Genomic DNA, 22,515 nt, shown 5'->3' with positions numbered 1-22,515 from the left:
CTCTGCTTTTGATACTGCTCACCACCACATTTTGTTTTATAGGCTAAAATATTGGGTGAGTATATCTGGATCTGCTCTGGAGTGGTTCGCATCATCTGTCTGAACGAAGCTTTCCTGCTTCAGGTTCTTGTCTTCTTCCTTTAGCTATGGTGTGCCACAAGGTTCTGTACTAGGACCTTTAATATTTCTATTATATCTGCTCCCTCTTCAGCACATTTTGAGCACCTTTGAGGACATTTGCTATATATTCCCTTGTATATATCTTTTAAGCCCCAAGATGTTTCTAAGCTGCATATCCTGAATAAGTGCCTAGCCTTGTCTAACTTAATTTTTTCATCATTAAGCCCCTTTTTGTGAATCCTGAGAGATTTATGCCTAGTTTATGTTGCTGATCCAAATGCAGTGGCTCCCCATTAAATTAAGAGTCCATTTCAAGATTCTGGTTCTGACTTTTACAGCTCTTCATGGACAAGGACCAGCTTACATCAGTGACCTTTTACAGCCATACATCCCCAGCAGGTCCCCGAGGTCTGGTCAATCAGGGCTTACTGTACATCATACAAGCCTGAAAACTAAAGGAGACATGGTGGCAAGGATTTTCCCACCATGGCCCCCAGACTCTGGAACACTTTCCTTCTAAACTTGAAATCTGTGGACTCTTTTAGGGAGCAACTAAAAACTTTCTAGATTTGCATTTAGGTAATGATTTCCTTTTTTCTGAGGGACTTATCTTTTTCTTAAAAGCTGCTGTAAAATACAATTTTACTTTACTTTTTCAGTAATTTTGAGTCCAGTCCTACTCTGTAACCATTTTCTCAGAAGTTTCTTTTTTCCATCATTTGTTCCCATTTCTTGGATAAAAATCCAAGATAACACAGTTTGACAGGCATACAAATGTATTTTTACTTCAACAGGATGATTCCCAAACCATTGACACTATAGCTGCAATACTATCTGGAAAGTGTCTGATTAACTTAATTTTTTTTGTATTGTAATGATCCCAAACACACCACCAATGCAGTAAAAGCATACTTGGATAGAAAAACACGATCAGTCATGGATTGGCTCAAGACTTTTAAACAGTATATCAATCAGTGAGAATATCACAGTTTTATAAAATGAAAAGCAGGGTTTTACATTCTGGTTTGTAGTACTGCATTTTATTGAATCTAATAAATCCCTTTTTTAATATCTTGATTACCAAAATAAAAAGGTTGAACAGTCAAAAATATAAAGATCCAGGATTACGAGTGCTTATGATGTGCTCTCACTCTGATAATACCTTAGCTGCCCGTGAGTGACATCTTTGAGAGACAGCAGCAACAACAAACTGACAGAGTAACAGCGACTGCTACATCGCATGGTGCGAGTGAACTGGAAGCAGAAGACAACAGAAAGGTTGTAGAAAGCAAGACTATGATGCAACTTTAATAGTGAGAGACATGATCGAACTCATGTGACCATAACCAGCAGAAATACATTCTGAAAAACAGTAAATTCTTTTTTTTTTTTTTTAAACCTTTGTAATGATTAGAATTTTTAATCATGTCAACTCCAAGGTAAATGGAAAAATATACATTTAATAAAGTATCAGTAAACAACAATAAAAGCTATCTATGCAATTTACTTAACAGCGATTAAATTGCAGTTATTTTATTTACCACAGGCATACTGTACACACAGATACTTCAGTGACATCCGAGTTAACTGGATCTCGTGACAAGAACAAAATGTTTTATTTGCATAACAGGTTAAAGTAAATCAGGCTGCCTCTTACTGTGTGATGGATATTTGGAAACGACGTGGCAAAACGTCTGCGTAAGGAAGTTTCACTCAAAAAACAAAAAAAGAGGAGTAGCACCTGTTACCTTCCCACGATCTGACATTAAAAAGGATGACACAAACACGTGATCAATTTGGAAATGAAACGGTATTGCTTGGTGAAAGCTATAGAAGACTAAACCAACTTTAAAATGTAGATAAATACAGGGGCTAAACTCAAGGTCCACTTAGTGCCTCCTACTGGGACGTCCAGCAGCATGTCATGGGTATGTTTTCATTAAATGAAGCTGCTCACGTCATTCGCTCCTGTGTCGTCCTCACCTCTTAGCTCCTCCCGGCAAAGATGGGAGAGAGATTTGAGTACAGAAGCTGCCAAATGAGAAACTCTTGCTTCCATAGTGTCAGTCCTATTAGGCAACATCACTTATTTATGATATGCTGCACAGCAGGATCATTTGTCAGCCCGACTGGTTCTACTGTCCACAGAAAAATTCCCTTAGAAGCTGGTAAAATGCGAGAAGACTTAAACTGATTAACGTAGTTGTGCATTTATAGCTGTGTTACAGTTGTTGATTTAATCATCTTTTAAGTCCTTCATGGACAAGTGATATGTTATCTCTTCTGCTTTTTTGTATCAGGAAACGTAGTTGGTAACAACTGCAACACAATTTTGCAGTGAACTTATATTCCACTGTGTTAGAGTTACTGTAAGATGATGGAATAAAACTGTCTCACGTGCATCCTGTCTATAATCACTGGTGGACGTGTGATATTTATAAATCAGTTTAGCTCCTAAGGTACATTTAACGATGACTGTGAGGAGAAATGGACCAGTAGGAGAAAGGACGTGGGGAAATAAAATGTACACAGGAGAAGAAGGAAGCCTTTCACATGATCTCCCACCTTAAGTCATGTGACATCAAGGAACATGTCAATGGCAAATCAATGAACGATCACATTATAGAGACTGTAAAATGCAGCAAAAAGCTCTACAACAAGCTTGAAAGTGGGCCTTGAGTTCATTTTGTTGTCGTTGTCTTAATAAACATTCGCACAGTAGATCTAGCAGGAATGTACACTGTGACTTAACCAACCGGCAAACTGCAGGAGTCTTGGATGAGACAACGGAGAAACGATCCTTCACACAGTAAGTGTTAACCGGCTCACGTGTACACATTCTGTTTCCCCAAAGTTCATTTGAGTAAATGGAAAAATAAGAATAAGGTATCACACCAAGCTCGCTGGTTATGTGATGCATATACTGTGAAACTTAACCAAATATCAACTCAAGGCATGATTTCTTTTGGCACCCTACATGCTCCTGTGTGAGATGACCTGGTGCATAATAAATATTTTCTAAGAACACTTCTCTTTTTTATTTTTTACTTTTTTATTTTTTTCTGATATTGCACATCCTAAAAAGAAACAAAGAAACAAACAAAACAACACTGAAGGAGAATGACACAATGCCATGTGGCATGACTGTGTAAACCATACTGACTCAAACCCTGGGATCTTATATTTTAACTGCTTCTCTTCCCCACAAATAACAAGGCGGTCCACTTCAAGTACCCGCAGGACCACCTCCTGCCCACTCCTCTCTTGTGGGTCGAATCTAAACAGACACTGGCGAGTACAACGTGATGGCAGGGGCTTCTGCTGTGTGTTTTACGGCCAAAGACAGAGAAAATGAAAGTCCCGATGCAGCCGATGCCGGTCCACCAGGGTGGAGAAAGGGGGACTGGAACATAAGTTAGTAAGGAGGGCAGGGGGGCAAACCGTGGTAGGCCAGAGACAACAGTGGTTTTTAAGACCGAGAAGTTGCTCACGCCTGCTGCAGCATTAGGCCCTGTGAGACGTCATGCACAGCAGTTCATTCTCAGTGATAAATTCAGGGCTCGGGCCACGCCTGAGAGCCGCGCCGACATTCACCCACTCACCCACGCTCACACTGAGTTTTAAGACTTGAAGACATGCACGGCCCGCACAACATACTGCCTGCAGATGGGGCACTCGCTCATCCTCTTTCCGCATTTGGTGCAAGTTACCATGTGACCACATTCCAGTAACACACAGTCGATGATGGCATCCATGCAGATGCGACACAGGTTTTCATCAGCCGCCAGCTGAGCTTTGACGCCATCTGTGGATGGGAATATATATAAAATAAATATTTTCAATAAGCAATCCTTCTTTGCTGTGGGCTCATAAGAGTGTATGGAGATCAGCACTGAGGTGCACATGCAAGACAGAATAATAAGCACAAACATCATCACCAATGTTCGGCCCAATAAACTACAGCCCTACACTCCCTGTGGGTTTGAGATGTTATTTAAAATGATAGTACTTTGCCTAAGTAAGAAGCTTTATTGCAGATATTTATATCTACACTTCTTGTGAGGTGGAAGCTCTCCATCTCCAGCGATTAAAAATATTACCATTCATTTTATTTGGTGACAAGTTAGTGCTCGGACTAATCGAAATCCCTGCACTTCCCATGCCAAAGTAAAAAAACACAAAGAACAAAAAAACTAAACTAAAAAACTTAAAAGCATGTGGCCCTTCCTCTTCTTGGACTGAAACAGTGAAGCCAGTACTGAGGTGCTAAAAATGGGTGAAGCTCTAAAATGCCACAAGATGCTGCCACCTCATTTAAATCTGATTAAGGATTAAAGACAGGCATTATTAGGGGTACGGCAACTTTGATTGACATGTCAATGCCAAAGAGGCTTGCTTGACTGTCTTTGTGGTGTTGGTTCCTTTTGGAGCCCTGTATATTGCAAACAATATGGCCTTCTGCATGGTTAACTGAACTAGCAGACATGTCAAGAGGTCTGTGCTCTGGTTTTAGTCTAGGCTCTATTTTGAAATGTGTGTGTTAGTGCCAAATGGAGCAACATAAACCTGTCTGTACTAAATGTTTCCATGTACAGGGCAAATTAAGGGGTTTTATTTATTTGAGATGGAGATAAAATATCAATACTAACAAAAGGAAAGCGCTGAGCCGTCCTGTGACAGCTTGTGAACTGAGCTATGCATAATGATCAACACATCTCCCATCAAAACCATTTAAAATCACAGCGGCAAATTGTATCAGTGCTCTGGTTTTACTAACACTTAAATGATTTCTTACTGATCAGCTGACTGGCCTAAATCTGGGTCCTGCTGCTCACATCTAGCGTGACAGGAAAAGACCAATGCAGCTGCAGCCTGTCTGCTGCCTGTGCACAGCTGACTAATAAGAGGAGCTAATGTGATCCGCAAGCCCTTCATGTCAACGAGGAAGCTTGACAATGCAATTACACCTGAAGACATGCTGCCACTGAAGCACCATGACGGCTCATCAAGAGGTAAAAGCCCTTAAAGAGGGCATTAACGACGGCATGAGAGGCTGTCCTTCAGAATAAACAGAGATGACGTACACATGAGAAGAAGCACGAGTGACAGAATGCAGACACACCGAACCAGGCAGGAAATAATGACTTAATAAAAAGCACCCTTGCAATATCACAACAAAGAGGAAGATGGTAAAAGACGGGGTGAGTAAAAGCAGCTGCAGCATGCCTTTACTGGTCTAGCAGATGAGTTGCAAATGCAGTATCAGTACAATGGCGATCATGGAGGAGATGGAAATAGTGTGTGATGTGGCTTTTTTTTTTTTTTTTTAGAAAAACTTACCTCCAACTCCACTGTTGCAGAGAGGTGGAGGATATGCAACCACTATATAGTTAAGAAGGGGCAGTAACAAAGAAGATGAGTTTGGGGGAAGTGAACTTGCTCATTAATATAAAAAGTGAAGCAGCAAATAAAGCAGGTTTTCTTGCATTAAATGCTTCCTCACATAATTATAGCACATCAGCGGCATAAATGCAATGTTGTAATCACAGATGAATAGACATAATTAAATGTAAATTACCTGCAGTTATGTTGACATTTTCCACTAAAGCACAAGGAGAAAAAAATGTGTTCATCAAGAAAAAAATAAAAAAATAGTGAAATTTGTAAGAAACAATGAAAATTCAAAGTGCTCACTTGACTTCCTGTTCTGCTCGTTTTCTCTGTAGAGTCGATGCACTCGCTCCAGCAGCTCCCACTTCTCGCAGCAGCCAGAGTAATTGACAAAGTTCCTGGCGAGAATCTCTTTCAGCTGGCGGACGGACAGGTTTTCTATCGCCTCTTCGTTGTCGAGATCAGACAGCGAGGCTCTGATCCTCCTTTGTGTCGCCGGACTGACCTGCAATCCACACACAGCAGCAGAGCCGTAATCACTTACAGAGCAACAGGATAGCATTTCCTTTGACTTTAAAGATACGGACAGTTCGACGCTGTAGATGTGCACAAAAGTGGGTCTCACACCTCTATGAGACGTTCCGTGGGCTCCAGGTTCAAGAGGGATGCTGTTGGAGTATCATCATGCTCCTGTTTGAGTGGAGACAAACAGTCAGGTTAACTTAAGTCAGATCAAACTGTCACAATAATTTTGAACCTGTTAAGATAAATACCAAAGACTTCTCAGGTGTGACAATGACTGATTTTCGTAGTTTAACTCATAAGATCTAATGCATATCCCATATTAGTTCTTTTCCCTGTGTAAAAATACTTTAAAAATCTCAGGTATATAATGCACATTCATGCTCCTCCCTGAGCCTGGTTCTACTGGAGGTTTCTTCCTGTTATAAGCAAGTTTTTCCTTCCTACTGTTGCCAAAAGCTAGCTCAAAGGGGGCCATCTGATTACTGGAGTTCTCTCAGTATTGTTGTAGGGTCTTTACCTTACAATATAAAGCGCCTTGAGTTCGACTGTTGTGTTGGTGCTACATAAATAAAACTGGATTGAAGTTATTTACACGACTTTTTGTTAGAACAACCTATTCTTTCAGAATACATGTGCTACAACACTATTGAATGAATGCATAAAATGTTACATCACAATAAAAGGTCCTATACAAGAACCACTCGGTTATTGCAGTTAGAAAAGATACTGCAGAGATAAACATTACATACTTTGCCATTTTACCTGATGGCTTAGACCTCTTCTGGTTAAAGTAACCAACGTGGAACCTTTACGGAAAGCATAATAAAATAAATAGTTCCTGCTCTGTGTGACAAGGTTTCATCATTGCCACGATAAAAGAAATTACTTTACCGCTATCTGTGACTTTAACTGCTCTGAAAGCCAATGAATGAACAGAGATGTTTAAACACTGTCACAGCTCCTCTTAGCTCAGCAGTTAATTATTCTCTTTGAAGGTGGAGGTCAGGAATTTGCTGCATTTAATAAGAGAACGAAAGGAGCTACAGAAGAGTTTAGGCTCTGTTTTGTGTAGCTCTGTGTTATCACTGCTGATATTGCCCTCTTTGATCTTTTATCTGTGTGACAAAACGAACTTGTGAGGCACTGAAATAAGCTCTAATTGATACCACTGAGTTCAGCGCCTCTCCTTCTAGACCATAAAAACTAAACTCCCTCTCTCTGCTTCAGCACATTTCCGCAGACCATCGTCTTTCTTGAATAAAGACGTGTTAATAATGAATCCATCAGGAGCGCTGCTAGGTGCCTAACGCTTTGTGCAGACATCGTGCTTTTGCTCAGACGGCACTCCTCAGAGACACAAACATGAGCTGCAGTCTCGACTCTCACAGAGAGCCGAACCTCAGTGGAACACATGAATGATGTTAGATTTTATTCAACCATCAAAATGACATAAAAGTACTAGAAAGCACTTGAATTAACCAGCAAGGCTGCAGAAGCACAAGCAGAAACAATATTATTATAGTAAGTCAAAACGTTCAGAAGGCTTTTGTGTACAACAAAACATACACGGGCTAGATAGTTTTTATTTTGGCTCTGCACAGGAGGATTTCCTTGAAATGTGTCAGGTTCCATCACATGCTTACTGATTCATAGATTTGATACCAAATGTTAGCAAAAAATGTCCAGACATTTTCAAGGGCCATAACCTCCTGGACGGATGCCGATATCGTCATATCTCATGCTAGAGGGCTACAAATGTCAAGGTAATTTAAAAGAGAAATTACGGCATCTTGTCGAACAAAGAGGCTTCTAGTTTTGACATTATATTGTGATAAAACAATCCTGTCAATCATCCTGCGCACTGAAATGTTAAATCTCAAAGCAACTGATCCAATTTCCCACCCTTTCTTTGATATTCAGTCTATTTTCCAGCTCCAGTCTGAAAAGTGACACCAATATCCCCCAAACATCGCCTCAGAGAAAATGGGTTATTCATCAAAAGCAACGATGTGTACGGTCCTTTTTTTTTTGTGAAAATGGTTGAAGTGGTATCAACTCGAGAGTTTGAATATCTAAGTGAGCATGAAAATCTTACTCAGTTCATGCAGTGGCTTTGCATTATCACACAAAAAACTGCATCACCCAGAAAGGTATTTCACTGCAATTTGTAGTTTCAGAAGCTAAAGCTAATAGACGTCAAGTGATGTCAACCACTAATAAATCACAAAGCAGAGCCCTGAGCAAAGTGGAAACAAAAGCAGACACCACACTAGGGACATTATCTTGTTTGTTTCAAGTCAGTCACAAAGTACATCGACTCCTTTTTTGTCCTTTTTTTTTAAAAAAACAAAACCAAAACTCCAGCAGACTCTCTGGCTTACAACACCAGCAACATTTTATCTTCAGTATGAGACCTGAAACTCTTTAGGAAAGTATAATTTTCCTATGAATGTCTGTAAACAGGAATTATTTCACAACCCCACAGATGTCAATATTATATCTGCAACATGCAGGATCTGTGGGGCTTGTCCTGCTGAAATGGTGCCAACTCCAGCACCGGGCATCCTTGTCACTCATTGCTCCTTCTGCTGGAGCAGAAATAGAGACTCCACTGTAGCCCATCTGCTTCAAGTTTTGATGTGTTGCATGCTCAGAGATGCTCTTCTGCATACCTTTGTTTTAACTAGTGGTTACTTGACTTGCATTTGCCTTCATATCAGGCTATTCTACTCTGACCTCTGGCATCTTCTTGCCCAGAGGTTTGCAGATTCTTGGATATTTTCTTTATTTCAGACAATTCTCCGTAAACCGTAGATGAAATGATTGTGCAGGAAAATCCGAGCAGTTTCTGACATGCTCAGCTCGCCATTCTGATGCTCTGTTTGAACTTGAGCTGCCGACCTTGTCTAAAGGCCTAAATGCACTGATTTGCTGTCATGTGATTTGCTGATATTCAAACAGCAAAAATCAGATGTACCTAAAAAGTGACTGTGTGTCTTTACGTTAATTCACTGAGCTTTTGTAACTATACGTGGAAGTTTCGTCTGCCACCAAACTTTTACTGGCAATGATGCCTGTTAATTCTCAGTTAATTTTAATGATGAGGTATATTTTAGGAAGACCATGGCACAAATATATCTGGTACATACGTTAGATTAGTTCAGACCTCACCCCCCAAAAAGCCCCACATCCTACATATGTCTAGTCTGAGAGTGCAGTTTGGAGTGATCTAGTTGGACCGCCCAAATTTATGACAGATTGTTTTCTCAATAATTCATGAAGTTAGCACAAATGTCTCAGATGACTTTTGCTTTCTTGTCTGACTGTCTTTGTAGTATTTGTGTCAAAATTTGGTGGTAAGAAATTTAAAGTGCCACAAACTAAAATTTGCACAGTGCCCATCCCATGAAGAGATGAGAGGAGGCGTGTACAGTGGTGTTTCTGCTGTTTGGTTGCAGCTGTGACGCTGTGGGGAGTTCTCAACCTGTGCTCCTGTTACATAACAGGCTCAGTCCATGTAACAGTACTAAAAAAAGGCAAAGGGCTTAATCTGCCTCGCTGGCTGGTCTGAGGGCTTTGCACTTACACACAGAGCTAGCATACACAGCTAACACAGCTGTTTTCAGCTGTCACATGGATATTTTGCTGAACACTGCACCAGTACCAAGGAGGAGAGTTAACCTTTTTTCCCTTCAATGGAGTCGATTTTTCATTCATAACAAAGCAACAAGACCACAAAACAAAACAAAACACAGAAGGCAGCACAAAGGAAAGAGTAAAGCATGAAATCAAATGAAACAGACATCTAAGCCCTCTATGCACACGAGAGTGTTTGTTTGTTAGAGAGTTAAAAAGAGAAGAAGTTAAAACAGCCACTCTGAAACTTAATATGTTGATTTCACCTCTGAAATTAATTATCTCGGACAGAATGAGGACAGATGTGAAGGAAGTATGGCGGATGTAAATCAGGGAATGATGCTTGTGCACGTGTGGCTGCCAGGATGCTCGTTGTTAGGATGCTGACACACTCTGAATGAAAGCGGTGTGTTTGTGAGCACAGACCTGGCTGGTGGTCCCTGAGCTGTCACTTGGGCTGAGCACGTCTCCCTGAGAGGCGGACAGGACCGACTGTTCAGAGGTGGAGCGCGTTGCGGAAGGGGGCGAGGCGGCACGTGAGTGCGGGAGCGAGTGCAGGCTGTCTGTGTCATCTCCCCCTTCATCTTCCTCCTCTTCTTCTTCCTCCTCCTCCTCATGTGTATCCTCCTCCTCCTCCTCCTCTTCATCCTCCTCCTCCTCTTCATCCTCTTCATCCTCCTCATCCTCCTCCATCACCGGTCTCGGGGTCTGCCTCGCGCCCTGCCTCGCGCCCTGGTGACAGAGCACCAGGTCCACCAGGTCCTCCTTCTCCCTGCATGTGTCGGTCGGGATGTTGCGCAGCAGCAGATACTGCCGCAGGTCCTTCACCCTAAGCTGCATGAGCCGAGGCCGCTGGAAGGCCGTGCCGCGCAGGAGGTGGCAGGTCGTGCAGCAGCGCAGGTTCTCCTGCAGCACCGAGCACAGAGCGCAGAAGCTCTTCTTACAGTCACAGCAGATGTGCTGCAGGGGGAGGAGAGATTGAAAGACAGATGTGATGTGATCAGTTATTCTTTCTCTTCTGGCTGACGCAAACAAACTTGTTCTTGAAGTTATTCTTTTTCAGCAACATAAGGGTGATGATGTCTGGCCTGTAAACTTATAAACTCTTCACCATTTATGCCACTTTTTTTTTTTTTTTTTTTTTTTTAAAAAGGGAAACACCTTCTGAAAGAAATCTAATCAGATTAGACCTCTGAAAAATGGGCAAAGTTTAGCTTTTGACAGACATTCCTTTTAATCAGTACTCAGTGCAGCCATGTCCCCATATAGCCACTTATTTAAATACTGCATGCAGGAGTCGCCTGGCTCTGCCTGAATCGCCCTGACAAAGAGAAACCTTAATAACCACGAACACAGAGTCCCATCTGAAACAGTGCCCAGTCATTTCTAGGAAAGAGAGTCCAGAAAAGAGACGTAAACCATCTGTAGCTCCTGATGATGTTTGACATTTAACAGGCTTAACACCGTCTCCTGATACAGAGCCTCTGAGTAGATTGACACTTCAAATGGGCAGGAAAGCGGGTCGGCCACGGCTGTAAACATTTTCTTATCGCTTGTGCACAAATGTGCTCCTGGTTCACAAGAAGCACATTTGCACCGTAACAGATACTTTGCTTCAATCAGTTGTTGTTAATCCCCCAGCAGGTTTTTTCCCCCCTTCTTTTTATAAAGATACCATAAAAATACCACACTGACAGTGAAATGGAAGTCAACCCGGCATCTGTGAAGCTGCGTGGAAAGAGGAAGAGTTTTAATCAGTCCGTCTGACTGCCAGGCAGATAAAACTCTGCCATGCTAACATGTTGAGCTGTGCAGAGACCCTGGAAAGGTATGGCGCACATTCTAACACAACCATGTAAGCTGTTTAGCCGAGTCCTCTTAAAAATAGTTTTACTCTAAAACAGCACGTTTGCTGCAGAAACCAGCGAATAAATATACATTAGAGGAATAAATACTATGAAATGTTCAAAAATCTGAAGTTTTAGAGTTTCGAGACGTCAAAAAGAGACAAGCCCGTGAGTTCTCAATGGCTACATTTACGTGGAGGCTAATATTCACATTATGAAAAGTTTAAAAGTAGGAAAAGCATACAACTGCCTCATCATGCACAACTTGAGCTTTTCTTTAAAGGATTTCTGTCAATAGTGCAAAACAATGTTCTTGACTTGCACCAAAATGGGACAGATATATACAAGTATCAAAGACCAGTCTGAATAATATTACTCTTCACTAACAGGGACCAATTAGATTGACAATGTTTCTTGTAAGAGAACGGCTGCTGTAACAAAGATGCATCTATGCCTAAGACTGTGGTTTGGGGAAAGCCTCGGTGAGGACTGGTGGGGGCACCTCAGAGCTGGGCAGATCTCCATGTACTAATGAGAGCCATGAGAACTGAGGAGAAAATGAAAATAAGAACAGAAGAGTGAAAATTTGGCCTTGCTCCTTAAATTAAAAGGTATCTCAAATTAATGATTGTGCTGATTAAGAAAAGCAATATAGACCCTTTAAAAATAGTAAAGAATTACATCATTTATTATGGATTGAATGTAATATTGTATGTATAAATCTTAGTTATTAGGTTTATATAAAAGTATAATAAATAGGATTTTAAGGTTGAAAAACTTCTAAATGTTTTGCAAGATTTAAAAGGAAAAAAAAAGATGACTCCGAACTTTAGGATGCATTTTCCTGAATGCACAAGGAAGGAAAAGTCGCTGCTCACAACCGCACAGAATGATTACAAGGCTGAAAAAAAGTGTGTAAAATGTTGAGTGTGAGGGATTACTTCGCACCTGTGCAGTCTCTGCGAGTTCATTTTTATATAGCACTGTCATGATGCGACTCTCTCGCCCTACGACAGCTGGGATAGGCTCCACTTACTGCTTTGTCACATGTCACTCGCTGACATCCGTGTTTACCTTGCGTCTGAAGACCGAGAAGGCCAGTCCGCAGGCCTTGCACAGCTGCCCGGCGCTCCCTGAGCTGGTGGGGGGGTAGGTGGAGTACCCAGCACTGGGGGCGAAGCGAAAGGGCCCCGCGCCTGCTCCAAACCCCGGCTGCTGGGCCCGCACCGTGCCCGTGCCCATCACCTCGTTCAACAGCCCGCAGCATGACGCCCACATGGACGATGCTCCTGCCTATAACAACACAGACAGAAATACACCCACATGACTTAGATATGACTTTAAGAGACATCTAGTACAGAAGTTTATACAGTACTTAACTATTATCATCGATGAAATTAATGACTTTTGAGGATGACAATTTATTTTAAATTCTTTTTCAGGCAGATGTAATAATGTAATAATAAAAACATTTTTGTTTGAGTCGCATGAAAGACAGGAGGAGCTAAAACGGTTAGTTTTGGGGATTGGATGAACTGAGGGGCTGCACTTAGGTCAGTAGGGTGAATAAGGATTATTCTGAACTGTAAATCAATCGAACCCCCCGATAGAAACAGAAATATGGAGCTAGGGAAGAGCAGAACAGCACTTAGGTCTTTTAACTTACTTTCAAATGACTGAAAAATAGAACCTATGTTGTAGAAACATCATTAACATTGGAGCAGATAAAGGTAGAGCCAACTTTAATTACTTTAAAACTACACCTCTGGGTAGCTTGTGAAGATTAATTAAGTATGATCTTAAATTAATACATCATAACGCCATAATTTCTTTACTAATTATAATTACTGTACTGTTAATTAGAACCTACAAAGTTATGAAACAAATAAAGATAAAGTACAATATTGCATAAAGACCCATATGAAATATCAAACTACAGTACGACACTTGAGTAATACACTGTGCTCAGGGGAGATCAATGACCGGAAAGAGAGAGAGGGAAGCACATTATTGAGAGTGCTCCTGCAGGTCAGAGATAATTAGAAAGAAGACGTCTCAAAAATATATTAATGACATTTTTACCAACAGCGCTGTGGCTTAAATTTATAAATTTAATTTCTTTTGAGCCACGTTAAAAGAGTCCAAGCCATACAACGGCTATTCTTGTGTGGCTCAAATGGGAAGCGGTGGATGTAAATACATACTCTAAACGTCCCGAGGTAGCTTCCAGACTTAAGTTGGTATATGTAAAATTAAAGCAAATGCCCCACGCAGAAAGAATAAATCGGATGTGTCTGCAGATCTCAAAAACGGCCCAGAGACGGAGAGCAAAGATGGTGCGATGGGAGCTACGGCTCCTTGGAGCATACTGATGCGGGGAGGAAGGAGGGGGGAGGACAGCGAGGAGAGAATATGTCTTCTGTTGTTCCCCAGCCTGCTGAATCAATAGCTGACATGAGCATAATGTAAGCCCTCTTTGGTTCATGGCTCCAAAGGAAAAACAAAGGAATTCACGGGATCCTGCCACATCTTTTCTTAAGACAGCCCTCTGCTCCGACTTGTCACAAACACCCTGTGATCTGACTTCACCCATCTGCTTAAGGATGGCGTTATGTAATCTTAGAAAAGACGCACTGAATGTGGACTCGGGACGCGGAGGGGAAAAGTCTACTTCCACCGGCTCCACAGTTCAAATCATTAACTAATCTCATTAATTGAATGGATGACCGTTTCCGGTGGGCACCATTAATCTTTCTGTCTCCCTGCCTGCATTTCTGTTTGTCTGTCATTAAATTAATGAATAACAATTTTGCCCGATTTCAATTCATATTTTTTGAGGCTACTACTTAATTCACATGACATCAACTGGTTCATTATTTTTCAGTTAACCGATAAATTGTTTAGCCTGTAAAATGAAGTATGGAGGAAAATGTCTTCCTCCATTACTCTCGGCCCGAGGTGATATTTTGAAGAGATTGTTTCGTCTTTCCAAAACCCTGGAAGTTTTCCTTTTACGGTGATACAAACACCCCCCTCCCATTGCTGCATGGGTATAGATTCCAGGGAGTTGTGCTCCTCAGAGATTCTGCTCCATATGGTCCATATTGACATGATATGTTAGCATCATGCAGCTGCTGCACATCCATGATGTGAATCTCGGCTCCACCACATCCCCGAGGTGCTCTATTGGATTGAGATCTAATGACTGCGGAAGGCCATTTGAGTACATCATTACACCAGGACCAGCCCGAATCCTTGAATGCTTAGCTCGCAGTTGTTCATGCCGAATTATCTCCAATTTTCCTTTTCTTAGCTGACAGGAGTGGCACCCGGCGTGGTCTTCTGCTGCTGTAGCCCATCTGCTTCAACGCTTCACTTGTTGTGTGTCCAGAGATGGTCTTCTGTGGACCTCGATTGTAACAAGAGGTTATTTGGGTTTTTTTTCCCTCACTTGATATTTTGTCTTTTATCACACCAGTTTTATCTGTAAACCTGAGAGGTAGTTGTGTGGCAAAATCCCTGTATATCAGCAGTTTCTACAATACTCTGGAACCAACAACCACGCCACGTTCAGTCACTTTAATCGTGTTTTTTCCTCATCCCGATGCTCAGTTTGAACTCCAGCAGGTCCTCCTGACCATGTCAAAATCTGCCGAGTTGCTGTCAGGTGACTGGATGAATTACATATCGTAGAAAAATGTAAAAAAAAAAATAAAATAAAAATAAACAAGAGATTTTGAACTTTTCTGATTGTCAAACTTGTTGTGGAGGATGACCCCAGATGCCTCACTCACTGTCTCCTTCTCAATACTTAAACAAACCATACAACCATGCATTATTGGTGGATTGGTAGCCAGGTAGCTACAATATATTATGTTATATTAATGAAATAAATATCTATAAACATATATATATAAAAACACTATATAATAAAAGTACATTTTTAATTTTATTATATAGGTTTTATTTGTTTTTTATAGATGGCTGCTTATCTTTGGTACATTCCTCCACAAGCTGCTCACTTTATCCAGATATATTTATGTAGAGTTACACTAAATCTTGTATTACTCGCCTGTGGCACAAACTTGATCCCGTGGTTAGCTGCTAAGAAGTCTCCGGTTAGATAAAACCTCTCTCATAAGGGAATGAAGCCACTAAAAGGAATTTTACTGCATTCGCCAGGATGAGGAGCCACTGCAGCCTGGCCATGAAAACAGTCTTATTTGGCTTCAAGCCAGCAGCACGAGTTCCCCGTGTCACTTCAATTAGCACACTGCGAGCTCTGTAGGCAGGGAGTCCTGAATAAACAAGTGACAAGTGCAAACATCACATGTAGGGCAGCATTTTAGGTTTTTTTTTTTTGTGCTTTGTTTTGTTTGTTTTATCTTCACTCAACAGTCTGTTAACTTGAATGATACCTCTGGGGATACTGTACTGTGCATTTTTATCATTCCTGTCACCTGTCACATTTCAGACACTGCTGCTGGGGTTCAGCCATCACACTGACTAGCCCCTACACACAAGCTTAAAGTGTGAAAGTAGCAAAATCTAACAGAGGCATGGATTTAAATAGAAAAACCCACATGGGAGAGCCTTGTGTGGCCAAACAGCTAGCCGACCTCATAAAATGAGCCTAGAAGATCAAAACTTAAAAACTGCCCAAGCATCCACAAGTGTAACCGGGATGAGAACCTAGATGAGGCTTAAATGGGTCACTGACAGACTGACGCAAACTGGAGAAATGAGTCACATACTGAGACAGACGATTTTAACCTTGCTTCAAACTGTACTGGGTGACTTTTGATAGCGTTTGTGCATGACTTTCTGAACTACTAAACATCAAACGAAGAAACAGTCTCTCAAACAAAAGACCTTCTCTTTCTCTGGACGTGGATATGTGATAGTAAGCAAACACGCTGACCCCACAGTGAAACAGAGAGCACAGGAGAGCAGCAAAGCGGCAGCAGAGACTCTCACGCAGAGCTGAAATTACATAAGTGCACATGAATTGGACTATATAATTAACATAAATGACTTTGTTTTACTTGGAGCTCTGACACCGCTTCTACTTTTATTTTCTGTCCTTATTACTGACATTTTGAATATAGACTAACATGCATCAAGCCAGCTACAAAAACAACACGAGGATGGGGTTCTAATAAAATTACTCAAGTTGCACTATGGGAAATATAGGAATTGAATAATAATAATGGAATTTAGCTTAGAAGGAAAATAAACTTTAAATACTTTAAATGGGAGTGCTTCAGTGCTTTACTGGTGCATTGCAGTGCCCTGATAGCATAATTTGATTATCGATTGTGACCTTTGTTGATGTCACGTCCCCATCCCTCTTCCTTTACCTTTTCCCCCTTGCAGGAAACACAACTGCAAAACTTAAGATGTATTTTAAGTGTAAGCAGGACTCGGAAAGCACTGACGCACGTTGCATTGTTGAATTAAGTCATCGGCTGGGTCTTGGCTTCTTGTAGCAGTACTCACTGTGAACCTCTGAATGATGTTTGTGGTAATGCAAGCATAAGGCTTTGATAAACAGAGGGAAATCTGTAAAAGTGGATATTTTTCTTCTGTTAAAGGAGTGAAATCTAAACAAACCCCCCCCCCCAAAAAGTACTCTGGCTACATCTGTCTAAATGATACAAATGACACCTGGGGCTGACTTCTGCAAGTCTGCACGCACACGTGGACCAACCAGAGACTATTATGAGGAATTTTGAGAGAAAACTGTGCACTGTCATACATTTTATTGAAGGGGCCTTCAACGCTAATCTTCCATCATCCACCACCTCTCTCCCGCCTTTTCATTTCCTTTCTCTCTCCTGAATCTCTCTCAGTTTCCCCCCCTATTGTATCAACTGCAAATGTCACTCACACTGTGAAAAGTGAATTCAGCTGGCTGCCTGTTTATACCGGAGATAATGGTTTCAGAAAAAAATAACTAATTGATTTAATGCCTTTAGACATTTGTCTGAAGATGACGGAGCTAAATGTGATATTTTTCCATTAAATTATGACACAAATACAGTCAGTGATGTCTGCTGGAGGATGCAGATGTCAAAGTCTGGAGAAATATGCATGTGCAAATCAAACTGCTACAGGCAAAGTTGGATTTGTGTGTGCAAAATGTGAAATTGACAAAGTCTACTCTGAAGGCAAAGGACGACTTGGCTGGATTTAGTCCTGGAAACAGATGCCGAGTCCTGCAGTCCTGCAATATAAAAACTATCATGAAATATCACCAGGAATCTCATGCAACCCTTTGATTCTTTATAGCTTCAGTCAGTTTAGTCCCATTTGGAACAAAGTGTGATACACTGGAAGCAGGGATTTGTGACTATTTACTCCCACCATGCCCAGTATGGGCTTTGAGATGGCCGTGAAAATGAGAATTTTTAAATGCAAAATAAAGGAAAAAAAAAGAAAAAGAAAAAGCCAACCACTTAAGTCAGAGGTTTAACTCTGAATAAAATGGCACTGGCAGCACAGACTGTACAGCAGTCTTTCCCGTTTTGAGACGCATGCTTACACAACCCAGTGCCGTCCCGTCCACAGGGGCAGAAAAGCTGCTTTTCAATTTAAACCAGATTAGTCAATAAAACGTCACATCCATTTTGCTTTCCCAGGACACAGCGAGTGATGATGTGCCTCGGGAAAATTAACTTCACAGAGTTAAGCCGTCTGTTTTCTTATCTGCCACAATATTGCGATAAACAGGAGAGGAGGGAGGGAGGCATTAAAAAAGAAAAAAAAAAGGTCTTAGTTGAATCTGCAAAAAAAAAAAAAAAAAAAAAAGATTATCAGAACAGCCTTTCAGTCAAAAATCACATCCTCTGTGATTTCAACATGAACCCCAGCTCACTTATTCTCCAAAAAAGCTTCTATTTTACGAGGACGGGCCTTGCACATAAAATCAAGTTAGTTAAAAGCAACCATTAAGAGCTACAAATGCACCGATATATCAGCCAAACGTCAATATCGTCCCTGTTCGCTGCGAATCAACCTGCCAGCAAATGGGATGACATTTACCGATGACTCTGGCCAAAATGTCTTTTCTGCTGTGCCACATAAATTTTGCGCCTGCTTAATGTTTGAATATAGTGATATGATGGGAGTTTTATTCCCTTGTTTTCTTAGCACGCAGGAGGAAAACTGCAAAAACAAACAACTTCTTTGGTAATCAGCCAAATGGTTATTTTAAGCATCAGAATTGGCTCACAAGTTCAAGATGGGTGCATCACCACTAATTGCAACTATAGAAAAAATATTTCCCTTTTTACCCACTGAGAGCCAAATGAGAAGCTACAATAACACTGATGAATCCAAAGCTAAACAGAAGAGCAGCATAGCTCCAAAACAAGAAAAAAAAAGGGGATTAGTGAAAGAAAAACCTACATAACACAAATAAACATCAAATATTATAACAATCCAGCAATCTTTAGAGACTTGACTGTAAAAATTTGGCAGGCAAAACCTAAATAATATAAAAACAAAACAAAACAAAAAAAAACCAACCTCAACACACTGCAGCCTAAAACGTGCAGATAAACAGACGACGGGGTGATGGGCCAACACATGTCCAACATTTACAAGATATGCTGCAAAGTGAGAAAATGTGACCATACACACAAACCACGCAAGAAGCTAAAACGCCCTTCTGTTTAAATGTTTCAGTGGCATGTTTCAGAAAATGTTCCATCTGCTGAAATCCCTGCAGCATTTCAGTGCTGATGATGCTTCCATAAGTTTGCTGTGTGTTGGGCCACTTCGGGGTGACTAAAGAAACAGCCTGACCTGGCACAAAGCACATATCATTTCACTATGAATCGTAGGAAAAGGATTTCACAGAAAAAAAGAGACACGACAATCCAAAGCAGTGCTTTAGTGAGGAGTTAAAAAGCTATGCATTTGGTTATTTTGCACCTCTGGAATTAAGAGAGGCTTTATTCATAAAAAGGGGGACATTTCCCTTTTAAGGTAATCACTGATGCATGCGATGAGCTTTAAAAAAAATCATCCAGTCAGCTTTAACTGTAACAGATGACTAAGTGTCAACTGCCACCGACAGCAGCACAGTTTTCGTACTGTGTACACTCACGTTCCTTGATGCTGCTGCTGTTTGATGGTGATAATGAAGATAGGACTGGTTGTAGCCCTGCCTTCACTTCACTTCACTTCACCTTTCACACCGACTGCCACCAGAAACCTGCCACCACCAGAGGACCAATGACATCATCGCTGTAGTCTTCATCATTATCTGTCCTAAGCTGCCAGACAGCTTCATCACCTTTCCTTCCTGTGCTGCAGCCTGTAGCTGCTACAGCACAGGCGCACACAAACAAACGCACGCATATACACAAGCGCACACTGAGAGGAAGGAGACTCCTGCACAGCCTGACACAGCTTGGACCTGAGAGGTGACCCTCTCGGTATTCCGAGACGTCGCCCGAACATCCCCACGCTCTCTCACTCACCGGCCGCAGTGTCTCTATCTCGTTAGAGCGGATTAAAGCCTGACGATGAATGGATGTCGCTCTGGCCACTTTAGTCCACTGAACTAGCACTCTGGGGGTCAAAGCAGGCTCATTAAAAGGCTACACACTGTACCCAGTGTTTATCAGGACGGCTGGAGACGTGGGAAAAGCGTTTCCAGGCTTGCACCCTCGACAGGAAAATAATGGAAACCCCAGACTGTCAGGCGCTGGAATGATAGCGGCGAGTAATGAAATGTGATGGCAAGTTAAAAATTAAAGAGTGTCTGCAGCGTCCAAGCCTGTTGATACAACTGCACACAAATGAAATTAACTGGCATTAGGATGGGGATATTCCCTGCTTCTCGATGCAGCACCCCGTGCACATCACGGCACCGCATGAGCCTCGTTAACAATCCAAATCACAAACGAGCTGCAGAAACAGGCACATACCTTCATTGCACCTCTCGTCTGAGGAATTTGCCGAGTAATGTCAGAACGACGACCATTGCAAGTGCACACGGAATCAAACCATTACGTCTTCCCTCTCTCCGGCTACCAGTGTGTGTGGAGTAAGCATAACGTAATGGCCAAGAGAGCCACAGCCAATCACAAAGAGCACACGGGCGCTGGTATCTTTAGCAGCCAATCCGCCCCGACACATCACTGGAGTAGGCGTTCACGCCTGTGCGTAAGGACGCATCTGAGCGTGCCAGACGAATCACGCTATTTTTTTTCTCCTCAGCGTTGGTTTATTCTGGTGAGTTAGCAGCAATAAGCATTTTAGTAAGGTGCTCAGCTTTAACAGCCCTCACACAAATTTGGTGCCTTTCACAATGAAAACTCCTTGAAATCGCAAAAATAACACATCAGCTTGAAGGGGTCGTGTCTGCAGGAAGAGGTGATTTCAAAACTAAGCTTATCTTCTGCACCAGCACACGCTGTGTTATTTCTGTCTGTTTGTACCAAAACTAAATGTGTTTACAGTCTTATTTACAGGCACATTTAGCCTCTCTCTGTGTGTGCGCGCGTGTGCGTCTGTGTGCGCACAAGGATATCGTCTGCAGTAAGAAGATTAGAGGGGTTTTCTTTCTTCACATAGACAGTACCTGCTGAAAGCCCGCAGGGGGCAGCAGATAGACTTCAGTGAGTTATCGTCCAGACACAAGGAAGCCGCAGGCAGGAAGGATGCTCCCGATGTTCTTAGTGTGTAATATTACGAAATCATACAGAAAATATGCGTCTTTGAAATACGCGCAGCTGCTGCAGCAGTGGTGCAGGAGAGAAAAAGTGCATCTGAGGTAACTACACAAGACGCATTGTTGTGTGTGAAGTGAGAACAGTGCCGACTCTCTTTAAATTCACTGTCATCCACAGTAGTACATCAAACAGTGACCTTATGGTGATTTTATTTCACGTAGCCACATTAAAATAAATTTGTGGATCCCTTCAGGCCAGCAGTAACACACTTTAAAGTTTTAGATTCGACCTGAATATTTTTTGCACTGTGTGGCTGCACTGCAGGATGGAAGAGTTCTACTTTTTTCTTTCATGTTAAAAACATGCAACCAAGTAGAGGTAGACATATAATCCAGCATGTTCGACGTATCTTTAAACTACTTTTTGGTGGTTGCTGCTTCTAGTTGTTCAAGTTCTGATCTGATAGAGCCACCACGAACAAAGGCTCTTTTGTTCCAGTGGTGTTAAGTGGTGTTAAAGCGTTTGAATTCTTCTCTTTGTGTACGATCGCTTGTTTTAATTTATTTCCATCTGTGTTTCCTCCTTCTGATCTGGTCATGTCTAAATGGCTTTGACCTCTCTCTGTCCTCTAGTGTAGTGCGGTTCTCAGTGTTATTTTTCTGGGAGTTATATCCTGTTTTACGTCCAATGTCAGTTCTGTGTTGTGTCACACAGTTTTATTTTCTGTTCCTTTCCTTCCTTTTGTGATTGTTTGCTCCTCCCTCATTCTGTCTCAGTGCCCTGAGATATATATTTATATATTTGTATATTTGTAGTCCTATGTGTTTCCAAGTCTTTGTCTGGCTGTTAAGTTCCTTGCTTTTTATGGTCCCTTTTGTGATGTTCTGCTTTATTGTTTGTGACCCTGTTTCCTTTTGTGTGCTTTCATTTTTGGCTATTAAACGAATCTTTTGTTAAATTATTCTGTAAAACTCTAGAGGTACACTCTAGAGTTTTACAGGAAGAGCATACTCTTGTGCAACAGGACAAATTTTATATAAAGTCTTTGATGTGGTGACCACAGATGGATCCTGGCTTGCATTGTTACAGTTAGCTTGTAACTGACAGAAGATGTGTGGTAATCAGTTCATGTGGTTGCTTTTTTATTAGTTAAAAGTGATTGTTCAACTGTTACGCTCTTCTGCAATTAGAGTTACAGAGTCTCTCTTTGACACCTCTCTAAATTTGTGCTTTAAGTGAGATTTATCTGCTATAACAACCTAAAAATGAAATAAAGGATGACTTTGAAAATCATAGCATCAGCTTGTTTT

General features: G+C 41.5%; 1 protein-coding gene across 2 annotated transcripts; it reads right to left on the bottom strand.

Moving 5' to 3' along the window:
* Positions 1-1,069: 1,069 nt before the first annotated feature.
* rnf34b (ring finger protein 34b) lies at positions 1,070-20,569 on the bottom strand. 2 transcript variants are annotated; one of them, XM_006788841.2, is made up of 8 exons: positions 20,459-20,569; positions 12,594-12,812; positions 10,099-10,632; positions 6,139-6,201; positions 5,815-6,016; positions 5,699-5,722; positions 5,461-5,502; positions 1,070-3,925 (listed from the first exon to the last, which is right to left on the bottom strand). In XM_006788841.2, exons 1-8 carry the CDS (start codon positions 20,462-20,464, stop codon positions 3,741-3,743), a joined length of 1,275 nt encoding a protein of 424 aa, XP_006788904.1. In that variant the 5' UTR covers positions 20,465-20,569; the 3' UTR covers positions 1,070-3,740. The 2 variants fall into 2 exon arrangements, with proteins under 2 accessions (XP_006788904.1, XP_006788905.1); XM_006788842.2 differs by lacking the exon at positions 5,461-5,502.
* Positions 20,570-22,515: the final 1,946 nt, after the last annotated feature.

This window comes from Neolamprologus brichardi, chromosome 7 (genome assembly GCF_056152115.1).
Source record: "Neolamprologus brichardi isolate AB-2024 chromosome 7, ASM5615211v1, whole genome shotgun sequence".
Classification (NCBI taxonomy): domain Eukaryota; kingdom Metazoa; phylum Chordata; class Actinopteri; order Cichliformes; family Cichlidae; genus Neolamprologus; species Neolamprologus brichardi.
Note: the sequence above shows the minus strand (reverse complement) of the source record. Positions and strands in the feature narration are given on the sequence as shown.